General features: G+C 44.1%; 2 protein-coding genes across 7 annotated transcripts in view; one reads left to right on the top strand and one right to left on the bottom strand.

Moving 5' to 3' along the window:
• Nucleotides 1-972: 972 nt before the first annotated feature.
• Nucleotides 973-13379, bottom strand: PRDX1 (peroxiredoxin 1). Its single transcript, XM_053247691.1, has 6 exons — nt 13226-13379; nt 10984-11117; nt 7680-7833; nt 5477-5599; nt 4450-4580; nt 973-1488 (listed from the first exon to the last, which is right to left on the bottom strand). The coding sequence occupies exons 2-6, from the start codon at nt 11087-11089 to the stop codon at nt 1403-1405; spliced, it is 600 nt and encodes a 199-aa protein (XP_053103666.1). The 5' UTR covers nt 11090-11117; nt 13226-13379; the 3' UTR covers nt 973-1402.
• Nucleotides 13380-13442: 63 nt separating this feature from the next.
• AKR1A1 (aldo-keto reductase family 1 member A1) overlaps nt 13443-24489 on the top strand; it is a 52466-nt gene continuing 41419 nt past the window's right edge. The window contains exon 1 of one of the 6 annotated variants that reach the window (XM_053247684.1): nt 13443-13567. The gene's annotated coding sequence lies outside the window, so the exon portion shown is untranslated. The other 5 variants (XM_053247685.1, XM_053247686.1, XM_053247687.1 and 2 more) reach the window with 5 other exon arrangements.

The raw sequence follows: 24489 nt of genomic DNA, 5'->3' as shown, positions 1-24489 counted from the left end.
CACTGCACCATTAGGTAGCTCATTGTCAGGAGCCCTCTTCAACACATGTAGAATGAGGCTTCCCACCACCTGCTCCTTTGCAGCTCCTGGGCTCTACGCAGCTTCTGTTTGGTCTGTCCCCCTCTTGTGCTTCCCACCACCATTGCATCAAGAGTGAGTGAAGAGTGGGCTGGGAGAACCCAGCAGCTTACAGCCCTGCAGAGCAAGGGTGTGGGTGGGCTGTCTGGCTGGGGGAGGCAAACAAAGGCCCACCCTCCCCTAGATATTGAGAATTTAAGTTTTAGAATAAAAATTTAAATTAGATTAATTTTATTGTAATTTCAAATTTGAACTCAGCCCCCACATGCCACATCATGGTTGGCTGTAGCACACTGGGAAATTTGAGTTGTGCACCCCTGCTCCACACACATTTAAAAAGCAAACTAACTATAAATGAGTAACTATATGTGGCCATATCTACACAGGTTGCAGGTGTGCAAATATACATTTTTAAAATGAACAAATGTATAGTAATTCACACAAAGATGTACAGGCAGGTGTACTCATGGACAAGATGTTAACACACAGCTAGGAGCTGCCCTCAGTTTGAGGTAACCAAGCCAACAATAGCCTTTTCCGGCCCAAAGCATCTTCTGGCAAGTGTCTGCATTCCTGCTATCCAAATGTTGTTTGCCTCACAACACTCCGTTTCAAAGCTTCCTCCTCATGGCCTTTGACTTCCCACCTTGTGTCTCAGCTTTTTTAAAATGGAGAAACAATACCTGCTTCTGCCACATTTTTCATTAATGGCAGCCCTTGTTGACAGCTCTGAATGGAAGTTAATCAGACCACAAAACACTCAGATTTTGGTACCATGTTGGGAACAGTGGGTAGCCAAAGTGAGTAGTTCCTAAGGCTGTTTGCTGGGCAGGATAATGAAGTAGGGATAGAGGCTGGTTTCCCTAATATTCATAGAGCATAGTTCAAGAAGCATTTCTCTCAGAAGTTGTTTTATTTCCTTACCATATTGAGAACTTGGGGAATTTGACAGACACACCCAATTCCCATTTCCCCACACAAGTTTAATACAAAATACCAAAACACAGCTGTTCTATATGCATCACCATTGGTCCTTGGTAAACTGACATACACACAAGGAACAAGTTCTCTATCCTGCCTCTGAACAGTATGACATAATTGGCCAATATTGACAGCAGTTAAAATGTTCCAATCCATTTACTCCGAGTCCACCCTACAATCAGTTGGATGGATCCAGAATAAGTGGATTGTAAATTACAGCCATAGGCCTCTTAGTTCACAATATGATAACTCTTTAAATAAGAAAATGATGAAGACAGGTCCATTTTTTGCTCTCATACTGGTTGCAGAATAATTTCCTTGTCCACAAAAGCACAACACAACATTATTTCTGCTTGGAGAAGAATTCTCTACTCTGCTTTACATCAGGCTTGATTGTGTCATTCCCAGGTTGCCAGCCAGCAGGACACACTGAAGAGATACAAGCATTATATTTTAGTTAGGAGCACAGGCTGGATAAAGCATACCAAAAATTCAGAATGATGTTAATTGCTAAGCTTTATATAAGTGCACTGATCTATTTTCTATAAATCAGTGCACAATAAGAATGACTGCATCTGTTTGGCATTAGAACACTCATTTTGGCAATGCTCAGCACCGACAGCATAGATACCACTCTGCCCCTGTGTACCTAGATTGCTTCCAGAGAGAAAAGGTGAAGGGCAGTATGAAAGAGTGATGGGGAAAGGGTGAAGAACATAGAAGGCTGTAGGAAGCAGCAGAGAAAGAGTTAAAGAGAAATGCTGAGGCAGGAAAAGTGGGCAAGAACATGAAAAATGAATGCAAAATGGAATCTAAGATGAAGCAATCAAGGCAGAAGAGGGCTAACGCCCCTTTATACAGGAGTAGCAGCCATCCCACCCAGCTCCATATACAGCACACCAATGTATACATGTGCTTGAGACATACAATCTTTGGGCTGCAGCTCCTTTTAGACAGAAAGGATGCCTTCTCTTTCTGGTCCAGGCCAGGATTCTCTTCACACAAGCTCAAATTTGCATGGAGAGGGGGAATACCAGACCATGCTGTGTAAAAGTTCCTCTCCTTGTTCAACAGGAGAAAGGTCTCCCTGTTCCATCAGAGAAGTTCAAGCTCTAACACTGCTGCAATCATAGCAGGGTAGAGGCTTTCCTCCCAAGCCCTTACTCTTGTCAAGGTGGTGAAGGCAAGAGCATCAAAGCTACTTACACTGCTGTATCAACAGCAAATGGAGGACTTTGGAAAACTAGGAATATCCTTTGTTTTGCACAGCCTAACTCATTACACACATCTTAGTTTTGTATATTGTTAGCAAACTGCCCGATATCGGGGGACAGGACAGAAGAGGGCCCAAATACTGAAGGGACTCCTGAGGGCTACATGCCCTATACAAAGCAACACTGGGTCTTGACAAGGGTCATACAGGAAGGCAGAACCACCTAGTATCAGAGAAACTTTGATACCCTCCCCCCATGCAACACTTGCCAATTCCCCCACATGAGTGAATAGCAAATACTCACTTATTTGGAGCAATGTAAAGGTATATACTCAGGGACATTTAAATTGCAATGAAGCTTGCTCACTGCCTCTAGTTTGAGTGAAGGACGTTTCATGCCAACACCACTGGTCAAGTCATTTGCTTTTTTATTTTGTCCCATAGAACTAAATAAGAATCGCTGAGACTTCTATCTACCTAGCCCTGCCTGAGCTATTTGAGCCATGTGACAGATGGCAAAAGGACTTGCTTTTTATTTTTATTTTTTTTAAATCTATGAGGCACCATGGTTTAGAACTGTGGTCCTCTGTCAACGCTATATTGAGCTAATGGGAGCCAGCAGCTTCCTGCTATCCCACTCTAATGAGCCAACCAACAGGCAGTGTTGCCAAGTGGATGACAGCAAAAAGAGGATGGAGAAGGGACGCATTTTCTCACCTTACTACATTGCATCACAAGGTAATCTCAGTTTGATTAAGATGGTGCAACACGGCCCATAACCTAGATGGTTTCTCACACTCAGGAACCTGAGCAAGGGGTTCTGCCTCTAGAATTTGACTGGCTTGCAGTTCAGGGAGGCAGCGCTATAGCCTTGCTTAAGGAGATACTTGGGCTGTAGGAGGAGAGAGGTTGCAACTGTTATAAGGTGCTCAAGGGTTCTCACATCCCCACCACACAGGGCTGGCTGAGAGCCAGAGACTATTAGAGATTACCTGCCTTTGTTAGTGCAAGTGTCAGGGATAAGAAACCAAGTAGCAGATCAGGACTTTCTCAATTGAAATCTTGCTTCCATCAAGAACTCACTAGGTGGCCTTAGGCAGCTAACCTCACAGCTTCCCTCCCATCTTCAAGATGGAGATAATACCCACCAACCCTACAGGTTGGTGTTGTTCTAAGTATGACAAATATTCAATGCCTTTGAGTGATGGAGCACTTCGAGAACCAAATATATTATTCCTTTTTTATTATTCTTTACTCGTTTTCTAATTAAAGCCTCCTGGTGATTGACCTGGGTGCACCTTAACTCACTGGGGTAGAGATATACATATGCAACAGGCAGTATTAACTCCAAGCCGCTCAATCTGTGCAAATAGATCAGGAACCATTTGTCTATCACTTCAGCTGGACACCCTTCCTCATCAACCTAAGGATATTTGATAGGGAGGTCTGGGAACCAGAAGTGCCCCATACCACCACAAGTGGGCAGTTTGACATTCATTCTGAATGTATACAAATCTAAGCTATGAACTTTCTCCATGATCACTGAATTCAAACATCTTGCATTTGCCCCATAATACAAAAGTACATCAAGGTCAAGGCAACACTTTAAAAATAAGCCTTGCAGAGTCAGAGGTAACCCCAGGAAGGTCTCTAATTCCTTTGTTCTGAGGGGCATCAGGGGTGTAACTACTATTAGGCAAGGGGAGGGGGCTGCCTGGGGGCCCCCACGCCTTGAGGGGCCCCCCAGAGGCAAGTCACATGACTATATATTGTGAAGTGTGTGTGTTTGTATCAGTGAGGGGCCCATTTTAAAGTTTTGTCTCTGGGCCCACTCCAGCCTTGTTACGCCCCTGAGGGGCATGCAAGAGCTACAGCATCTGCACACTAACAGTAGGGAAGATACCCAGATTGATTGCTTAAAGGAATTGTTTACAGAAGTGAGCAAACAGTATACTTTAGGCTCTTCATATATCAGAGTTAAAAGCAACAATGTCATCTTGCAGGTATGTTTCCATTGCTTAAGAAAACAGATGTTTCCAAGTGTACAAGAGCAACATTGTTGTATTTATGAATTTTTAGTCATTCTGGAGGAGTATATGACTTCCTTTTTAATAGGCAATTTTGCAAGAGAGTTATTCAAAGAGACCAGGCAGAAATGAATAATGATATAACCTTACCTTCTCCATGCTTGTCTGTAAATTGAAAAGCCTGAACTAGCCGGAGTGTTTCATCAACCGAGCGGCCAACAGGGAGATCATTTATTGTGATCTGGCGTAAGATCCCTTTATCATCAATGATAAAGAGACCCCTTAAAAAGACAGAAAGAAACGAGACAGTTTAGCATATGCTAGCAGAGTAGTATGCAGCTCCAAAAGCACAAGCTAGCATGCACACTCAAGTTTTGAATGCTGCTTTAGTTCTTCTGCTATTGACCTTCTGCACTGCAGACACTCCTATGCTTTGACTGTTTAGAGCACCGTTACAACAGATCAAGTTATTAAGTCTTATTCTGAAAGTCAGTTTAAACTCCACTTGGTGCCAAGTTAAGCTTTGTCATTCAAGACAAGAAGGAAAGTCAGGAACTTGTACAAATCCTAGTTTAATTTAAAATTTTGTTTTAACTCAGAGCATTTACCTGCTATTTATAGGAAGATGCCTAGTGTACTTTTAGCAGCTGTATAGTACTACTGAATAAAAACAGTAAAGTCCCAACATATTACTGTAGACAAAGTTATGAATAGAGTATTTCCTCAGCTAACAGTTCAAAACTATTTCTCTCTTACACCTGAGGCTTGAGATGATATCCTGCCTTATCTGGGTAGAAAGCGTATGCATTTGTGTATTACCAGGCAAACTACTACCCAACACCTCTGTGACCCCTTGCTGAATCCCTCTTCCAGCCCAGCTTGGAACAGTAGACAGAGAGCTGCCAAGTACAGGTTAACCTGGTATTGTGCTTATGCATACATTTCCATTTTCTTCCCAAGCAAAAAGCAGCATATAGGAATGTATGGTCCCCTCCATTCACACTGTGCAGGAAAAGTGTCTCAAGAGTGCTTTGTGAGCATCACAAGGGAACATATACTAGGCTCTATAGGTTTATCTTGCCAAGATAGTTATTCTACCAGATTTTTTGAAAAGAGAGGGGGGAAAGACAGATCATGCAGTGTTCAGGGGACTCAGAGGCTGCAACAGCAACCTTACCTGTAAGCAATTCCTTCGTCTTCTTTAAGCACTCCATACTCTTTACAAATTACACGGTTTGTGTCAGACACCAAGGGAATGCGCATGCTGCCTAGACCACCCTGTTTTTTAGGAGTGTTGATCCTATAAGGGAAGAGGACCAAGGCATTATCAAGGGAAAGTCTCACTTTGGAATATGCTTGCTCTTTGGTGTTCTTTTTTGAAATTATAATTGTACAATACCCAACATGGAATAGGTTTTAGTCCTGAAGCAATAGTTATACAGATGCAATTCAGCAGCCTTTACAGTTGCAGAAATGAAGGAGCATTTCAACAGACTGAAGTTCCCTTAATAACTTACTAACGTCTGGTTTGCATTACTGGAGTGGTGTGGGAACAGCTTCCCAATCCCATGCTGCCCTTGTAATATCAAACATGCTTCCTCATTCTTGCTCTGGTAATGTCAGTAAGACAAAACTATGGGGAAAAGGCTACATTAACATACTAACAAGTCTATGGCAACAGCCCAATTTGACTTCAGGGACCTGATCTACATGCTAAAGCACCACATGGAATAAGATTATGAAGGAGGGACATGTTATAATCTACTCCATGCACCATTAACTCAGTTTATAGCAAACAATGATGAAAATTCACTGCATCCGCCCTTGCAGATAAGCTATTTTGTATATACACTAGGGATGTGCACAAAACCGGTTCGCCTGGTTCGGTTCAGATTTGAACCGGGTTCGAACCAGGACGGGGTGGTTCGGTTTTGGTTTTGTTCGAACCACCCCCTGGTTTGGTTCAAATTCGAACCGGTTCGGACACCCAAAAATTGGTAGGATGGTAGCTGGCACCCAGGGGTACCTGTCACCCAAACCCCAAAGCCATGGGGTACAGGGTTCTGTTGTTTCTGAGGTATTCTGAGTGTGGATTCTATGATAGTAAATGAGATTTTCAATGAGACACCATGAATCCACTCTAATTTGCTATCATAGAATCCACACTCAGAATACCTCAGAAACAAGAGAACCCTATACCCCATGGGTTAGAAACCCGTGGGGATGGTTGGCACCCTATGTGCACTACACCACCACTCGCTCTGGGCCACCCCAGCACCCCCCAAGTGCACTTATGGGGCTGCTGAAAGCTCCATGATACCTTATGAGGAAAAACCTTAAAGACGCGGAAAATTCAACAATTCACCAAAAATCAGCCCTCTGCCCAAATCCTTTGAAAAAATTCAGGTAGCTTCCTTGCCCCTACCTGGCACTACCACCAACCCCACACTGCTCTAGGCCACCCCTTTGCCCCCGACGTGAAGCTATACATTTGCTGACACCTCCATGCTTCTTTATGGTAAACTTCAAAAATCACTTAAAAATCATCCCTTTGCCCAATTCCTTTCAAATAATTCTGATAGCTTCCTTGCCCACCCTAGGAACTACCACCCACCACACTCCACTCTACGACACCCCTTTCCCCCCACGTGAATCTATACATTTGCTGCAATCCTAATTATTCTCTATGAGGAATTCAAAAATACTTTAACAATTCACCAATAATCAGAGGAGTGTCCAGTTGCCTTGGGGTTTTGGGGGGTGGTAGGCACCCCTGTCTGTCTACCACCCACCCTGCTTTTGTGCCCCTAGGTGCTCCACAATGGGGGATATGGACTGGTTCGGGTCCCATTATACTCTGAGAAAAATAACTAAAAATATTTCAAATATTCATTAAAAATCGTAGGACTGTCCTATTGCTTCAGGGTTTGCATGGTTGTTGGCACCCATGGGTGCTCCACAATAAGGAATAATGGGCTGGTTGGAATCCCATTATACCCTATGAGAAAAAAATAAACAATTTTCAAAAATTCATAAAAAATCGTAGGAGTGTCCGATTGCTTTGGGGTTTGGGTGACAGGTACCCCTGGGTGCCAGCTACCATCCTACCAATTTTTGGGTGTCTGAACCGGTTCGACTCGAACTACCCCCTGGTTCAGTTCGAATTCGAACCTGCAGCTCAAACCTGATTGCTGGTTCTGTTCGAATCCGAACCTCTGAACCACCCTGGTTTGAATTCGAATCGGTTTGCACATCCATAATATACACAAGTCTTATATAGAAATAAGGCAAGAGCTACAAATGAAGTAGCTTGCTGAAAGCATCTTCTCCCAGCCATAAAGGAGGGGAGTCCTCAAAGCTAGAAGCCCAAACCTTCTTACCAGGCAAGATGACAAAAGTGAGAGTCAACAGAAGCCCCAATCACTTCACAGTTGATTTTCCGGAACTCATCAGACCTGTCACTGAATGCAATGATCTCAGTTGGACAGACAAAGGTGAAGTCAAGTGGATAGAAGAAGAACACAATGTATTTGCCTAGGGAAGAAGTCACCAAGTTAGCCTTTTGGAAAGTGTAAGAGTTACTACTTTTACAAATATTGCCCCATCAGGCCCAGCTGGTGGAGCAGTAGACCTCCTGCACCAGTGCTTGGAGACAGTGAAGAGCTAAATGTGGGCAAACAAGCTGAAATTAAAGATACAGGCTCTCCTGGTTAGGACTATTGACTGAGATAGTATACCAACCAGTTCTGAACAAGGTTGGACTCTCCCTGGAGGATTAGGTTTGCAAATTAGGAGCAGTGTTCTCTCTAATTTTTCTCATCAGTGTGTGCAATGAGTTTTTTTCTGTGTGGCAATATCAAGGCAATGTGTGCACACATGCATTCAGTGGGGCCTTCCTGATTCAACCGGAGCGGGATGTAAAATTAACTGAGTGACATGAAAAAGCACACGTCAGAGGGAACACTACTTGGGAGTCCTTTTGGATCAAGCATTACACTAGAAGGTCCAGGGGTCAGTGGCCTTTGGCTAGCTTCAGCTGGTACACTAGCTGCATCAACTCCTATCTCAGACCTAGACATGCTCATACCCACATCCTCATTCCGTCTCAGATGGATAATTTCAATGTGCTGTACATGGAGCTGTCCCTGAAGGCTGAATGCTTCAGCTGGTTCAGAATGCAGCTTCAAAAGCCTTGAGGGAGTAAAAACCTTTGATAATAAAACCTGTCCTCTTCCAGGGGTTACCAGTTTGTTTTCAGGCACAAAGGTGCTGGTGCTGACTTTTAAAGACTTAAAACAGCTTGGGGCTTAGGATATCTTCAAGATCAGAGTTTTTAGGTCTCCAAACTGAATCTGTCTGCCCCATTTTTTTTGTTAAAGGGAGAACATCTTGTGAAGGCCTGATTGTTTCACTTGGGTCTCCTGCTCTGACCTTATATGAGGTTTTAATTTGTCCTTTCTGTATACATTTTTATGGTTTGGGCTGGTCTTATTGTTCTTTGGATACATTTCATTGTTTTCAAATTTGGCTGTGAGCTACTTTGAGTTTGTTTTAAAGGCAGGCAGGATATGAATATTTTAAATATCCATACATTTAATATGAATATTTAAATATTCATAATCATAATAAAATAAATTCATAAACCTAAATATTCATATTTAGGAGCCAGTGTGGTGTAGCGGCTAGAGTGTTGGACTAGGATCAGGGAGACCAGAGTTCAAATCCCTATTCAGCCATGAAACTCACTGAATGACTCTGGGTCAGTCATGTAGCTCTCAGCCTAACCTACCTCACAGGGTTGTTGTGAGGGTAACTATAACCATGTACACTGCTCCCTAGAGGAAGAGCAGGCTATAAATGTAATACATACAATAATAAGTGAGGTGGAGAAACTGGCTCATTTCTATACTGATCATTTCCATGTCCAGGCCACACCTTGCTGCTATGGTTTTATTCAGCTCCCTGTGGCTGACAAACCATTTGTTGCTACCTAGTTTTTAGCACATGTTCCTTCTCCTTGCTCAGACATGACATGTGTCAACAGAGTGAGTTGGTTGGTCACAAATGCTTAGTACTGGAACTGCCAAGGGAAATGCAGAAGATGGCAGCAGGGAGGAGCCAGAGAGGCACTAAGGGCTTCCTCTGGGTCATAACTGGTTATGATGCAAGGAAGGCTGATGGGAAAGCAGCTATATTTAGGGAGGGAATTACAAAATGATCAGATGGAGAAGAGACTTTGCCCACATTTCAATGACTAATTGCAGTTATTGCACAAACCATCTCACGTATTCTGCGGTGTGCAAGTGAACTGCATCCCACATAAGACAATTGAGTGCCAAAGCTGTGGCAGGTCCTGATGTCTCAGAAACTGGACATTTATAGTCTAGACAAAAGCCAAGCCCTTATTACCAATGCAATTTTCTTCTTGTGCATGCCCTAGGACACTCTTACAGATCTTGCTTAATCCTGTTAATAGCATTATCATAGTTAATTAGTATGAAACGTATACTGCTATTAAACAGACCGGGCTTGTAACTAGTCAACAACTAATTGTCCATGGCAAGAGCCCCCACTGCACGTTCCATCACTTTCAGAGGGTCATTCATATTGCAGTTGAAGTAGTTCGGTGGGGGGGGGCCCTAAGAGTGGCTCCTCAGTGATGGCTCCCATGATATGGAACCATGTAAGGTGCAACTGGCTTCCTACCTGCCAGTATTTTGGTATGGGATGAAGACATAACTATTTCAGCAGGCCTTCTCTGATATCTTGCTTTAGTACCGTTTGCTGCTTTTTGTTTATTTTTATTATTTTAAGCTACCTTTGGCCCATTATGGAGAAAGGCAGGTATACTTTAAAAATAGAATGGTTTCTACAGGCAAGTAGGATAGTAACTGGCAAAGAGGTTTCTGTGCAACTACCTTTATAGTTTTAGGGAGAAATCAGTCTTACCCAATCCATAGTAGTCCAACTTCATTCAATGTCTCTGGACACATTTTGCTATGCAGGGATGCGCCCGAACCAGTTTGGTGCCTCCTTAGCGAAGTGCCGAACTGGCTCAGGCACCTGCATTTGAACTGGTTCAGCATGGTGGGGATCAGTTCCCTTAAAAACTGGGTAAGCAGGTCCTTACCTGCACCTCTGCTGCCCCACCATTTTTCTGGTAACTACGCTTGCTTTACAAATAGCTGCACGCAGCTGTGGCACCGTTCCCAGCAGCCTGCCCATGGTGTCAGCACACACATGGCCGCCGTGCATGCATGGTGGCCATGGCACTGTGCATGCATGGCAGCCACGTGCATGTGGGTCAGCAACACTATGCAAATGGCTGCCATGCATATGCATGCCAATGATGTGAGCAGCACAGCAGTTGCAAGTGGCCTTTTGTAAAACGAGCACCATGCCCAGAAAAGCAGTGGCGCAGCAGAGGCACAGGTGAGGACCTGCTTACCCGGTTTCCAAGGGAACTGATCTCTACCTGAGCCAGTTTGGGCACATCCCTATTGCTATGCCACCCATTGCATTTACCAGACCTGATTTTCTTATCCCAAATACAGCAGGATTAAACAAAAAATTGGAACAGAGGAGATCGTTTTTAGTCCAAACTAACTGAAAATTAGGGTTTTATATACATATGTTATACTCTCTTTACCACCCCACAATTCTAGCAGATTTTATTGAACTTACCTCTGTAGTCGGAGAGCTTGAGGTCTTTGAATTGCCCATCAGGCATTACAGCTGTGGCCTGAAAGTCTGGGGCTGGCTTCCCAATGTATGCTTTTCCCGAGGACATTCTGAAAAGAGCTTGAGAAATGCAAGACCTGTAAGGAAGAAATCTGAAAGTTACAGAGCACATTCCAGAAGATAGAAGACGAAGTTTAAAACTGTATTTAAAGTGAGACAGGCTGACTAGAGCACAATATTGTAAAAGCAGGGATTTGTGTACTTGTGTTTTTAGACTATGAAAATAACTTTTGCTTTTTGCCTAGCCATGACCTCTTAAATCACAAGTATAAAGTATTCTTGGATCAGCACTGCACAGAAGGGGATGCTGACAAGGGCACCACACACTTTCAGCAGAATATTTGCACCAAGACAAGCTTCTTGGGCTTGTGGAGGTGGAACAAACAAGTTTCACTTTTGCATTATGTCATCAGTTGCAATGGTGTGAAATCACTCTGGAGAGTTAGCACCCAATGCACTTTTAGATGGCTCTCATCCCAAAAAGTCTTAAAGAGAATCACTGAATCTCTGCCCAGGTTGTAAAATCCAGGAAAACCTGAGCAGCTCTGCCAGTGAAACATACTACAGTATTTCAAATTAATTTCCACCAACAAGCAGCCTACAATTAGTGTTTACTTTTAGGAAGCCTCTGCTTTTAGGAAGCCTCTGCTAGACTTCTATCAGGGGAGGACAAACTTAGCAGCAGTACATAGACAAACTGTGCCAATGCTAAGGATTCAGCCAAGATGAAAAGCTACTGCTTTGTCACAACAGATTCCCTAACAAGGCATTAACTAGTTATAAAAAAAGCCTCTGAAATGCAAACAAAGCCATCACGTTACATATTTTAGCAAACTGATTCTTCATATTTTGTCATGTATATTTACTGCAGTTTTGCTCTAATACACTGCAGATTCCTTTTTTTAAAAATGTACAGCATTTTTAACTGATCCAAGCCACATTAATGTCAATAGCACACTTTACATTAGCCTAGAGTACCCAGAATGTTGGGGGCAATATGCTAAATCATTGTAAACCGCTTAGAGAGCTCTGGCTATAGAGCGGTATATAAATGTAAGTGCTATTGCTATTGCTATTGCTATACAGGATGAAGAGTTTTTTAAGCCACCACCCTGGCCCGGAGTTTATTTAGATAAGCCAGTTGCCACCTATTCCCAAAAATAGGGGCACTAATCAGAGTTCCAGATACAATAATATTTGAAACCAAGTAAAGATTTACACTGCCCCCCACCCTTTGGAGTTTAAGCAAGCCAGGGACTTAACTTTCCCTTGCACATTCGAAACCTCGACGAGAAAGCCGATTTATGAAGACACCTTCACCCATCTCAATGCTCCTGTGCAGTATGCAACACGATCTTAAGCATGTGTGTACCTAAGTTTTGAGGTCAATGGGGCTTAATTTTTATGGAGTGAGCCAAGGACCGCAGCCTTGACACGCACGACTTCAAATTTTACTCTGCTATCCCGCGTAGAGGAGGACACAATAGCTCTAATCCTTGCAGGAGCACACACCACGCCGGATTTCACTTCTGTTTTGTGCCGGAATAGCCCAGGCTCGCCTGCTGCCAAGGGAGATGCTTCTTGACGCCACATGAAGTTTGTAGCCCTTGGAAACCCACAACCGAGCCTGGCGCGCATCAACTCCAGCACTTGCTACGGGAAATACGAGGCCCCTTTGAAATTCAATTTAGCTTTCTAGTCCGTTGATGACACCCCACGTCTCCGCCCTGTAGGCTGCACAAACCACCTTTAGGTGGTTTTAACCGGGATTTTAATTCCGCGACCTGCAGGAGCAGGTCTAGCGTTCCAGAAATCCGCCCGTTGCACCAAGCAACAGGGAGAGCAGCTACTGAAGTTCCGCACACAGCAGCTAAAACTACCGGCTATCCATCTACAGACTTCCAAGCAAGCAAGCAAGCAGGGAATCCCAAAAGAGTGAACACGAAGACAGTGAATATTTACACACCACTTTCCAACAAGAGTTCCCAAAGCCGTGTGCACAGATATAAATAAATAAAATGGCTCCCCGCCCCCAAAGCGCTGACAATCTAATATACATATACACATTTTAAGAGAGGCATGAAGCCAATCACATTTCTGTGTACAACATAATATTAACACACAGCCTCCCTCCCCGTTTCCTCGCTCATGCTTGCCCAGAGGAGGCGCATCCACGGATCTTTACCTAGGGCGCAACTAAGCGATGCTCCCACTACGCCGCCAGCTAGAAACACGAAGATCCTCCAGCCCTTCAGGCGGTGCCGCCATGTAGCTTTATAACTTCCAGAATCTCGCGAGGAAACCGACCTGAAGACGGGAAGCCGGTCCGTTGGCTCCGCCTCCTCCTCCTCGGCTCCCTCCCCTCCCCAACCTGTGTAGCTGCAGCGACAGCATGATTTTGCATTTTAGCCCCTTCTGTTCGTTAGGAGGGAGAGAATGGCAGTGGCGCCAGATATGACGTTGTGAGTGGTGAATGAACGGGAGCTAGGGCGGCCGGCCGGGCGGAGTAGCCCTTGGTAGTTACTAGGCACGTGCCTGCACAACGTTCAACAAGAACACTGAATTGTAATTGCTGTGTGGTGGTTGCTTCAGACGCGGGTATAATTAATGTTGCTGCAGATTATAATTCATTCCCAAAGGGTGGGGAAGGTGATTGCAAACGTTTTACTGAAACCTTGTGCAGTCGATCTGAACGTTACAGTTTAAAACGCAAAGTCATGAGGAACTGGCGGTTTCCAAGAGGAAACATTTGCGAATTCGATTGATTACTCACAGTCGTTTGTGGCTACCTGGTGCAGCTAAGCTAAGTACAGTAGTCCGTACAACGCGAGCTGCATAAGTCATTCGGGCTCACCATAAATCATTCCTATCTCTTAAATCTGTGGGGGAGGGGTGGATTGATAACATCCCCCAAGACGCTTCATTTCCTATCTCTGCTTCTTAGTACACATAAGTAAATTTGTTTCAGGCTAGAACATGCCTGCCATACAATTTGGAAGTGGCCTTAGAAGAGTAGGCCCTACCCATCTACATATGCAAATTTTGCATATTTCTTATATGCAAGCTATTGCTCATAGTTCTCTTTACATTCTTCATGTTTATTCTTGCTGCCTTGCATGAATAAATACCAGGAAGTGGTATTTTCTTCACTTTAACCAACCACTAGCTCTCAAAACAGGTCTTCATTGATGATTCCGGTTGTGGATGATTTTTCCTATATAACAGCTACAGGGTTTGCAAATGATGCAGACAGGTGTTGCACAAGCATTTTTCTGCAGATCCAATGGTGTATTCTCTGGAGTACTTTTTCACTAGTGGACTTCAAGGGCCAGAGTGAGGACAAGGGACCAGAACAGTAGGAAGGGATATATAACAGTAGGAAGGGAGGCAAAAGCTTACTACAATAGAGTGTAGGGAATGCAGTATTTCTTTACAAATTGCATTTAACCTGCTTAAAAGTGGTTGAGATAGCTTTAGGATTTCACAGTTTTCCACCACCACAAATCACTGTGCAAGCCTACTACAGGGAACCTTGTGACAGCCAGAAGTAAACCTGGTTATAAGCTGCTTGCACACAGGGTGTCCCTAACTTCAGGCTAGCATCTTCAGACAGGCACATCTACTTAAGTCAATGGGATATGTGCGAAAAAGTAGGGTTTCCAGCTCTGTCACTGCTTCTCCTCATCTGCTTTTTGCTTTATCCATCAGTTTGGGAACTGCCAGAACAACTTACATTGTCAGGTTGCTATTGGAAGCCCATGATCAAGGCCAGGAAAAAAAGTAGCAATCTGACCTAAAAATGTATGAAATTAAGATCCATCTATTCATAGCAAGGCAGGATATACAGCCCAGATTTCCTAAGTGCTTGTGCTAGCATTAAGTAGTTTATTGTACAGAGCTGCTGTATAAAAGACTGACCATGGTCTATCCATTCCACGATGACATCAGGATTCCTTCCCTCCTTCCACTGGGGGTGTGCTGCATTTAATAATAGCAACTACTGCGGCATCTTCCATCAGTTCAGAAGCCAAGGAAGATACTTGAAGACAGTTATAGAGAGAGTCACTGTCTGTCGGCATTAGTGCCCTGGGCATGTGAAATACATAACTGAGTTGTAACAAAAGCTTTTGATCTAAAATGGGAGTTGCCAGGATTTAGACTGGCCTATTAACCCAGTAACCACAGATGGTCTGGGGTACTTACTCCAGTGGAAAGGCACTCTGTATATCTCCTCAAAGGCACTTGCAGTTATTAGCAATTACATGCTTTAGTATTGTTATTGTTTACTCTGAAGGAGGTTCCAACCTTGAATTAGTATGTTAAGGAATGCCAAAGGACAGATAGTAACTGATTCAGAAAAGATCAAACAGAGATGGAGTATACTGAAAATCTGTACAGCAGGGATGTCAATATCCAAGATACTCTAGAACAGGGTTTCTCAACATTTGGGTCCCCAGATGTAATTGGACTTCAAAGGAACATAGGAAGCTGCCATATACTGAGTCAGACCATTGGTCTATCTAGCTCAGTATTGTCTTCACAGACTGGAAGCAGCTTCTCCAAGGTTGCAGGCAGGAATCTCTCTCAGCCCTATCTTGGAGAAAACAGGGAGGGAACTTGGAACCTTCTGCTCTTCCCAGAGCGGCTTCATCCCCTGAGGGGAATATCTTGCAGTGCTCACACATCAAGTCTCCCATTCATATGCAACCAGGGCAGACCCTGCTTAGCTATGGGGACAAGTCATGCTTGCTACCACAATACCATAATCCCCAACCAAAGGCCACTAGGGCTGGGATTATGGGAGTCGAAGTCCAATAATATCTGGGGATGCAACGTTGAGAATCCCTGCTCTAGAAGATATTTCCTACTTGCAAGAACTTCTAGTATGGGAAGATGAAATTAGATCATCACTCCAGTCATTACTAAGTCAGAAAGCTACAGTAATTGATGGAATAGCTACAGAAATATGGCAAGCAAGTATGGCGAGCAAAAGAAGAAGTATCAGTCAAGGCTCTAACCAAACTCCAGCAAATTTGGAGAATTACACAGTGGTCAGCAGATTGAAAGAGAACAGTCTACAGACCCATACCAAAGAAAGGAGACGTAACAGATTGCGCAAACCATCACACAATATCCTTAATTTCCCATGCTAGCAAAATAATGCTCAGGATCATCCAATGCAGATTAGAGCCCTATGTGGAAAGGGAAATGCTGGATGTTCAAGCTGGTTTTAGAAAAGTCTGAGGAACAAGAGACATCATTGGTGATGCACACTGGATAATTGAGAAAGCCAAAGAATACCCCAAAGAAGTCAATATGTGCTTTATTGACTACAGAAAAGCCTTTGATTGCATTGACAGTGTCAAGTTGTGGGATATCCTTAGGAAAATGGGCATCCCAGAACATCTCATTGTTCTCATGAGAAACCTATACACAGGACAGGAAGCCACAGTCCAGACAGAACATGATGAAAAAGACATTTCAGACTGACAAAGGAGTAAGACAAGGGTGTATACTTTCTCCTTACTTATGCAACTTATATGGTGAACATATACTGAGAGCAGCTGGACTGGAAGAAGATGAACATGGTTTTAAAGTTGGAGGAAGAGGCATCAATAACTTGTGCTGTGCTGATGACACCATTCTGATAGCTGAGAATGTGGATGATCCTGCAAGCTCTAGTAATGAAAGTCAAGGAGCACAGTGAAAAAATGGGACTATGATTAAATGTAAAGAAGATTAAACTGATGACAACGGGCACAGCAAGTAGCTTCAGAACTGACAATGAAGACATTGAAGTGGTGGATAGCTTCTGCCTTTTAGGATTGACTATCAACAGTAAAAGATCCTACGCCGCAGACTATTATTACTATGAATATTTATATACCGCTCTTCAACAAAATTCTCAAAGCGGTTTACATAGAAAAATAAATACATAAATAAGATGGCCCCCTGTCCCCAAAGGGCTCACAATCTAAAAAGAAACATAAGGCTAACACCAGCAACACCAGCAAACACCACGGAAGGGATGTTGTGCTGGGGTTGGAAAGGGCCAGTTGCTCTCCCCCTGCTATAGCTAAGAGAATCACCACTTTAAAAGGTGCCTCTTTGCTCACTTAGCAGGGGTTGTCACTTGGTAGGGTTGCAATGAAGGCCTTAGAAAGGATATTTAGATGCTGTGATGTGTCTATACCTACAAGGATTAGAATAGTTTGGACAATGGTTTTTCCCATGACATTCTATAGATGTGAAAGCTGGACTTTGAAGAAGCGATTGGATCATAGAACAAATCAATCCAAATTTTTCACTCGAGGCACAAATGACCAGGCTGAAACTATCATACTTCGGACACATTATGTGAAAACCCAGCTCCCTTGAGAAGTCCATAATGCTGGGAAAAGTTGAAGGAAAGAGACGACCACCAGCAAGGTGGATGGACTCAATTACGACAACAATGAATGCACCACTGGTAGACCATAAAGGCCAAGTTGAAGACAGATCATCCTGGAGAGAATCTATGTGGTCGCTAAGAATTGATACTGACTTGATGGCACTTAATCAATCAATCAAAGTGTGAATAAGTGTAAAAGTGTTCAAACCCAGACAGAGAGAATCAAACTTTTTGATAGACCTTCTGAACTTAATTTAACAGCATTTGGTTTGAGATTATGTGAGCCCACTCTGTTGTGTTATAAGCATGCTGGCCTGTTCACACAGTGATGAAAATGGAATTTTTGCTGTATGCACACATAGCATAAGTGCACTGGGAAGAAACAACCACTCATGGCTTCTGGTCTGACCACATGTCACGTATCAAAAATTTCATGTGCAGTTGCCTTATGCAATAATCTGTACACACTGATAAGACGTTTATAAAGTACTGGCTTTGAGTACCCGGCATTGCTTGGGCTTATGGTGCAAGTTTCTCTTTTTCATTGTATCCATAAGTTTTGTGGCTATACCCATTGTATATCTGTCTGTGCGAGGTGGTTTTTGTAGTTCCTGGGAAGTCACGTTGCAAAGTTTGTGCAAGTTTACCTTAGTTATTTCATCCATATGTATTTTGTGGATGTACCTGGTGAATATCTGTCTGTCTGTCTATGCAAGTTGGTTGTCGGGGATCCCGAGTGATCCTAGGAAGTCACTGTGCCAAGTTTGGTGCTCATAGCTCAAAGGGCGTGGGAATATATACGGAATAGATGTTCAGTTTTATATATACTAGCTGAACCAGCACAGAGCATTTTTGCACTAGGACTCTGTTGCTCTCCTACCACCCGCCACAACACCTGCTTTATTGCTTAGTGTCAGTCACCCACTCTCAGCCACCCCCTCCCCACCACTCACTTGCTCACTTGTGCTCTCCCCACCGATTACTCACTCGGTTCCTCCCTGCCGCTCGCTCACCCACTACATGATCGTTCCCTCACTGCCCCTCCCTGCCGCTCGCTTGCTCACCAGCCCGCTCCTGATTGCTCATTCCCTGCTCGCTCGCCCCCTCCCCACTACTCGCTCGCATGCCCCCTCCCGACTGCTCACTCGCTCACTGCCATAGCTCGCTCGCCCCCTCCCTGCTGCTTGCTCACACACTCCCTGGTTGATCGCTTGCTTGCTTCCTGCCCTCCCCTCCCCCCCGCCACCATTCGCTCTCACTCACTCACTCCCTTGTACCCACTCCTCTTCTTCCCTATCTACATGGAAAGCCAGCGTGGTGTAGTGGTTAGAGTGCTGGACTAGCAGGCTTGGACTGGCCCACAGGGCAACGGCATATTCCCGGTGCGCTCTACCCGCGGGGCGCCTCTGTGCCCTGCCGCACTCGACAGCAGTGAATACTCCCACCCTTTTGTACCCATTCTGCTCAAAATTCGATGCCCTCCCCACACATTCCACCGCCCTCTCAGTGCCCCCAGTCCGGCCCTGTGGACTAGGACCGGGAGACCCGAGTTCAAATCCCCATTCAGCCATGATACTAGCTGGGTGACTCTGGGCCAATCACTTCTCTCTCAGCCTAACCTACTTCACAGGGTTCTTGTGAAAGAGAAACTCAAGTATGTAGTACACAGCTCAGGGCTCCTTGGAGGAAGAGCGGGATATAAATGTAATAATAATAAAATAATATAGGATGACCACCGCCCAATCACCAGGGTGCTTCTGCTCTGTTGCCACCGATTGGTAAAGCACTGTGTGGGCGGGGCTTGCCCCGTAGGACCTTAGTTTGTTAGATAGATAGATCGTGGTGTTCCTGAGAGCAGCAGATTGCTCTGCATGGTTTCTCAGGGGCGAAAGCGAAGCTACTGCTCTTTTGAATAGGGATAATCTCACACTTGCGTCTTTTTGTTATTGTTGTTGCAAAGCAAAACAAATTCCACAAAATAAAGCAAATCTCCAATAATTGTCGTTTTCAAAATTTCTTGGCGGTTCTCCCTGGAAGTGCCTTCTTCCCCACGAAAGGTCTATAAAATAGGAGAAATACGGCAATGGTCGTTAACTCCCCATGCCCACGTGGACTGGAAAATCCAGAGAATAGAGGAGTGTGCGGTTATTAAAGATCAAACCCGGAAACGGAAATGTTAAAGTTGGAGGCAGAGGACTTGCCACTGTATTTTGAACTCAGCAAAGCAAGGGAGAGTCCGAGTGAGGAGTGTGCGGTGCGTGAGTGATCCGGCGCGTGTCTTCGCCAAGGTTAGCTAAGGCTTCCTTTTGCGTCAGCCAGGTCTGTGCATAATCAGGGGTGGGGTAGAAAGTACAGCATAATTGTGGCTGATTTGGGCACGTGCAACGCTCCTCCACTCACTTTTTTTGGTGCTGGTGCTGGTAAAAGGAGGAGCCTTGAATCCGATTAACGGAAGAAAATTGATTAAATGTAATATCTGTTCCTAAGCGTTATGCAGCTGTCGGCAACATGGTTTCAAACATGCAGCATGAGGCTATGCATGTTTACCCGGAAGCAAGTTAGTAAAACGGAAATGGTCAATGAGGTTTATTTCCAAGTAAGTGTGTATAACATGCGATGGTATGCATGCTTACATGGAAGCAAGCCCTGTTGAACTAGATGGGATTTACTTCTGAGTAAATGCGCATAACCTAACGTTGCTCAAAAAACGGTGGTAGGTAAAGAGCATGTTGAAACGAGTATAAGAAGTGGGCAGTGTGTATGCGTAAAAAAACCTCTTGGGTTTATACTAGAATAAACCAGGTCATGTTTCACAGAATGGGTGCAATAAACTTTTACAAATCCCCGTTTTTCATGCCTCTTGCCACCTACCTGTTAACCAGGATATGTACGATATATATACTTGGTAGTGTCTGCTTGGAATACATAACGGGGTTTGCCCAATCTCCTTACTGAAAAGAAACCTAAGGATTCTTGTTCTACAGCTTGGCGTTCTGATTTTTAAATGTAGTTTACAATAATCTACAGTATTCCCTTCTGTATTAACTGCAAAGAATGTTGTCCCACCCTTTTATGGGCAAAACTACTCTCATCAGTACCCACACATCCCCCATGTATAATTGCAACAAATCTGTTGGTGAAGGATAACTATCCTAGGCTAGCAGTATGGAGAGTTCAGAACACTAAGTAGAGTCCATGAAGGCTTGCATGAGCAAGCCGAGGTAGTCGGATTATTTGTAGAATGGTCTCAATGCATTTTTAGTTCTTTAACATTTAAAATTTTAAAAGGGAAATGTAAAATAAACTTTAAAAGTCTGAACTGAACACACTAAACCTGATTCAAAATGGAACTTACTGGTATGAAAACTAGGTTAGTCCCATGAAATGATTTTAAAAGCATGAAATAAGGCAGGGATTTAAACTCAGATTTACAAATCTATTATTTTATTTGCTTGATGCGGAGGCCATTTTCATGACATCTGTGTGATCACACTGACTTTCACTGTGAAGATGATTTTTAAAGGAAAGAACTTGAATCTGTGTAGCCCTGGGCCTAGAAGGCTAGGCAAGCTTTTTGGAGCCCCAAATTCAACTTCTAACTTAAACTTAGTAGGTGTATTGTACAAGTCACTATTGGCCTCTCTTCCACACCTGTACAGTGTAAAAAATCCTTACCACCTTATTGTAGAATAGTTATGAAAAAGAATCTGATAAAAATCTGTAAACCATGCGCTAAGGAAACAATTTTAGGAGAATTGCCAAGACTAAAGTGTGTATAATATAGCCTGTAGTCTTGTGGGAGAAAAAGTGACTGCCTTTTATGCTTCTAATTTGTTTTCTTGCATTCTGCCATCTATACATTATAGCTGTACATTATGGGAGAATGGGGAATAATTCATTATCATTGGTGGATATTGGGCTTACTTGCACCTGTATTGTGTGAAACTGTTGGTATTAACAAAACAGGTTACTGATTATAGATGATAACTTGCCTCTGGGGCAAAGTTCTGCATTCAAGATTAGTTAGTATCTTATCTAAAGTGCAGAGCTGCACTGAATACTAGTGTTGGGTTGCACAATTCAAAATTATATGGTTACTAATGTATATTTTCTTGCATGAGAGTGTGTGTGTGTGTGTGTGTGTGTGTGTGTGTGTATATATATATATATATATATATATATATATATATATATATATATATATATTATAATGTCCAAACTAGCACATGCTTTTCCTCTTTCTTGCTTGTTGACCTCGAAAGGCTTCCATTCCATATTCATGCTTTCCCCACTGTAGATACTTGTGTACAGTGAGTCAATGGGGGGAAATGATGGCTCTAAACTTGAGTTGAAATCCTAATGCATATTTGAACCCATTCAAGCAGATTGCAGTACCTCAGCTTTTTTCAACAGCTTCCCCAGGAATAATGATGAGGGTGCAATCCTATGTATATTTCCTGGGAAGTAAGTCCTATTGGACTCAATGGGTCTTACTATGTACGTGCATTTCTGGTTGCAATGTAAGGCTGCAATCTTGTGCAGACTTACTTGGGGGAAAGGCCCATTGAACTCAGTGGCACTTGTTTCTGAATAAACATGCATAAGTTTAGGCAGTCCACTGACATGGTAATCTGACCTGGGCTTTAGAGAAGAATACATTTTAAAATATAAATAATATTTAAAATTGTAAATATATATTGTGTGAGAACTAAAAAGTGAAAGCAATAAAGCCTAATACATGCCTTTGTGAATAGATGTGAAAATCTGATGTATCAGTCATGGGGCTTACAAGTGGTCCCATCAGCTGAGTTCCCTACTACTACCGATATTTATATACCGCTCTTCAACCAAAGTTCTCAAAGCAGTTCACATGGGGGGGCGGGATACATCAATAAGATGGCTCCCTGTCCCCAAAGGGCTCACAATCTAAAAAGAAACATAAGGCAGACACCAGCAGCAGCCACTGGAGGGATGCTGTGCTGAGAATGGATAGGGCCATTTGTTCTTCCCCTGCTAAACATAAGAGAATCACCAAAGAGAGGTGTCTCTTTGTTCAGTTAGCAGGTATACAAGCTTTTTCAGTTCTTGCCTTCTAAGCATTGTACAATTTACTAAAGCCTAAACTAAATTTTGATGTATCTTAAGCTATGAAACACCTGGTAAAGTTCTTCACACCCCACCACCCTCAGCTAGGCTTACATAAGAACAACCCTGCTGGATCAGGCTCAAGGCCCATCTAGTCCAGCATCCTGTAGCATACAGTGGCCCACCAGATGCCTCTGGGGAGCCCACAGGCAAGAGGTGAGGGCATGCCCTCTCTCCTGCTGTTGCTCCCCTGCAGCTGGTGTTGAGAGGCATCGTGCTTCTGAGGCTGGAGGTGGCCCACCAGAGTAGCCATTGATAGACCAGATCTCCATGAATTTGTCTAAGCCCCTTTTAAAGCCATCCAAGCTGGTGACTTGCAGTAGCAAACATGAATTTCCCCTTTGCTAAGTAGGGTTTGCCTTGGCTTGCATATGGATGGGTGGCTACATATGAGCACTGGCTGCTGTGAAATATTCCCCTAGGATGGCTCATAGGGGTGTGCACGGAACCGCACAGCTGCGGTCCAGCACTGTGGAGGGGGTCCCTTTAAGGGCGGGGAGGGTTTACTTACCCCTCCTGCCACTTTGCCCCCTCCAGCGCCCGTAGTTCTTGTAGAAATTGGGGCGGCAGGATACCTCCCTGCCGCCCCTTCTTGCTCTGCAATGCAAAGGCTGAAAGAAGCCTTCTGCGCATGCGCACGTGGCGCGGCGCGAAAGCTTCACATCTACCCGATGCGACGGGTAGACCGGGCCTCCGACCACCGGAGGCCCGGTCTACCCGCCGGGACGAGGCCGGGTAGACCAGACCTCCAGCAATCGGAGGCCCGGTCTACCCGTCGCATCGGGTAGATATGAAGCTTTCGTGCTGCGCCACGTGTGCGTGCGCAGAAGACTTCTTTCAGCCTTTGCATTGCAGAGCAAGAAGGGGCGGCAGGGAGGTATCCTGCCACCCCAATTTCTACAAGAACTACGGGCTCTGGAGGGGGCAAAGTGGCGGGAGGGATAAGTAAACCCTCCCCGCCCTTAAGGGGACCCCCTCCACCCGGACTGGACCGGCCAGGTCCGAACCGGTCCGGATGGTCCGGAGGCCTTTACAATGGCCTCCGGACCGGTCCAGACCCACCCCTAATGGCTCATTGGTAGAACATTTGCTTGCATGCAAAAGGTACCAGGTTCAATCCTTGGTATTTCCAGCTAGGGCTGGGAAAGACTTCTACCTGAAACCTTGGAGAGCTGCTGCCAGTCAGTGTAGACAATACTGAGTTAGAGGGACCAATGGTCTGATTCAGTATAAGGCAGCTTCCTATGTTCCTGTGCTTATAGCTTCTGCAATCTAGTCCAAGGAGTCTCAGTGTTGGGTCCCCAGACGTTATTGGATTTCAACTCTCATAATCCCCAGCTCCAGTAACCTTTGGTTTGGGATTATGGATTATGTTATTGAAGTCCAATAACATCTGGGGACCCAACGTTGAGAATCCCTGATCCAGTCAAGCTTTTTTGCTGTTAGCCATATCCAATATGTAATGAACACATTATTAGAAATGTAATAGTAGGAAAGGGAATATATAACTTTCATCCTGTCCTTTGTTTGATGTAGATGGTATTTTAAATTCAGGAAGTAATTCTATGGGATTCTGCTAAATTGCTGATTCCAGCAAAAGCTGAGGAAGTTGAGAAGGGTTGAACCTTGGAATGTAACTTCCTTTTACAATTCAGCCAGCAGTGCAACTTTCAAGTCGTATTGCAAGATTCCTTCTTCGACTGCTTCTGCTGCCCTAGGATAAATAGTGCCCTGGGCGCTGTCAATGTCCTCCCTCCCCCAGTTAGCCTTACCAAAGGCTCTTGAGTAAACTTAGCAGTCGTGGGATAAGGGGAGAGGTTAGATTGTGGATTGGTAACTAGTTGGACAGGAAATAGAGGGCAGGAATTAAATGGACAGTTTTAACTATAGAGGGAAGTAAAAGTGGGGTCACC

The sequence above is a fragment of the Hemicordylus capensis genome, chromosome 4 (assembly GCF_027244095.1).
Source record: "Hemicordylus capensis ecotype Gifberg chromosome 4, rHemCap1.1.pri, whole genome shotgun sequence".
Lineage (NCBI taxonomy): Eukaryota > Metazoa > Chordata > Lepidosauria > Squamata > Cordylidae > Hemicordylus > Hemicordylus capensis.
The sequence above is the reverse complement of the archived record's forward strand: the minus strand, read 5'-3'. Positions and strand labels throughout refer to the sequence as shown.

Coding starts and splice junctions, on each gene's coding strand:
- PRDX1 (XM_053247691.1), bottom strand. CDS start 11,089: ATGTCCTCGGGAAAAGCATACATTGGGAAGCCAGCCCCAGACTTTCAG. Junction 7,834..10,983: donor CAAGCTCTCCGACTACAGAG/GTAAGTTCAATA, acceptor CTTCTTCCCTAG/GCAAATACATTGTGTTCTTC. Junction 5,600..7,679: donor CACTTTTGTCATCTTGCCTG/GTAAGAAGGTTT, acceptor CTTCCCTTATAG/GATCAACACTCCTAAAAAAC.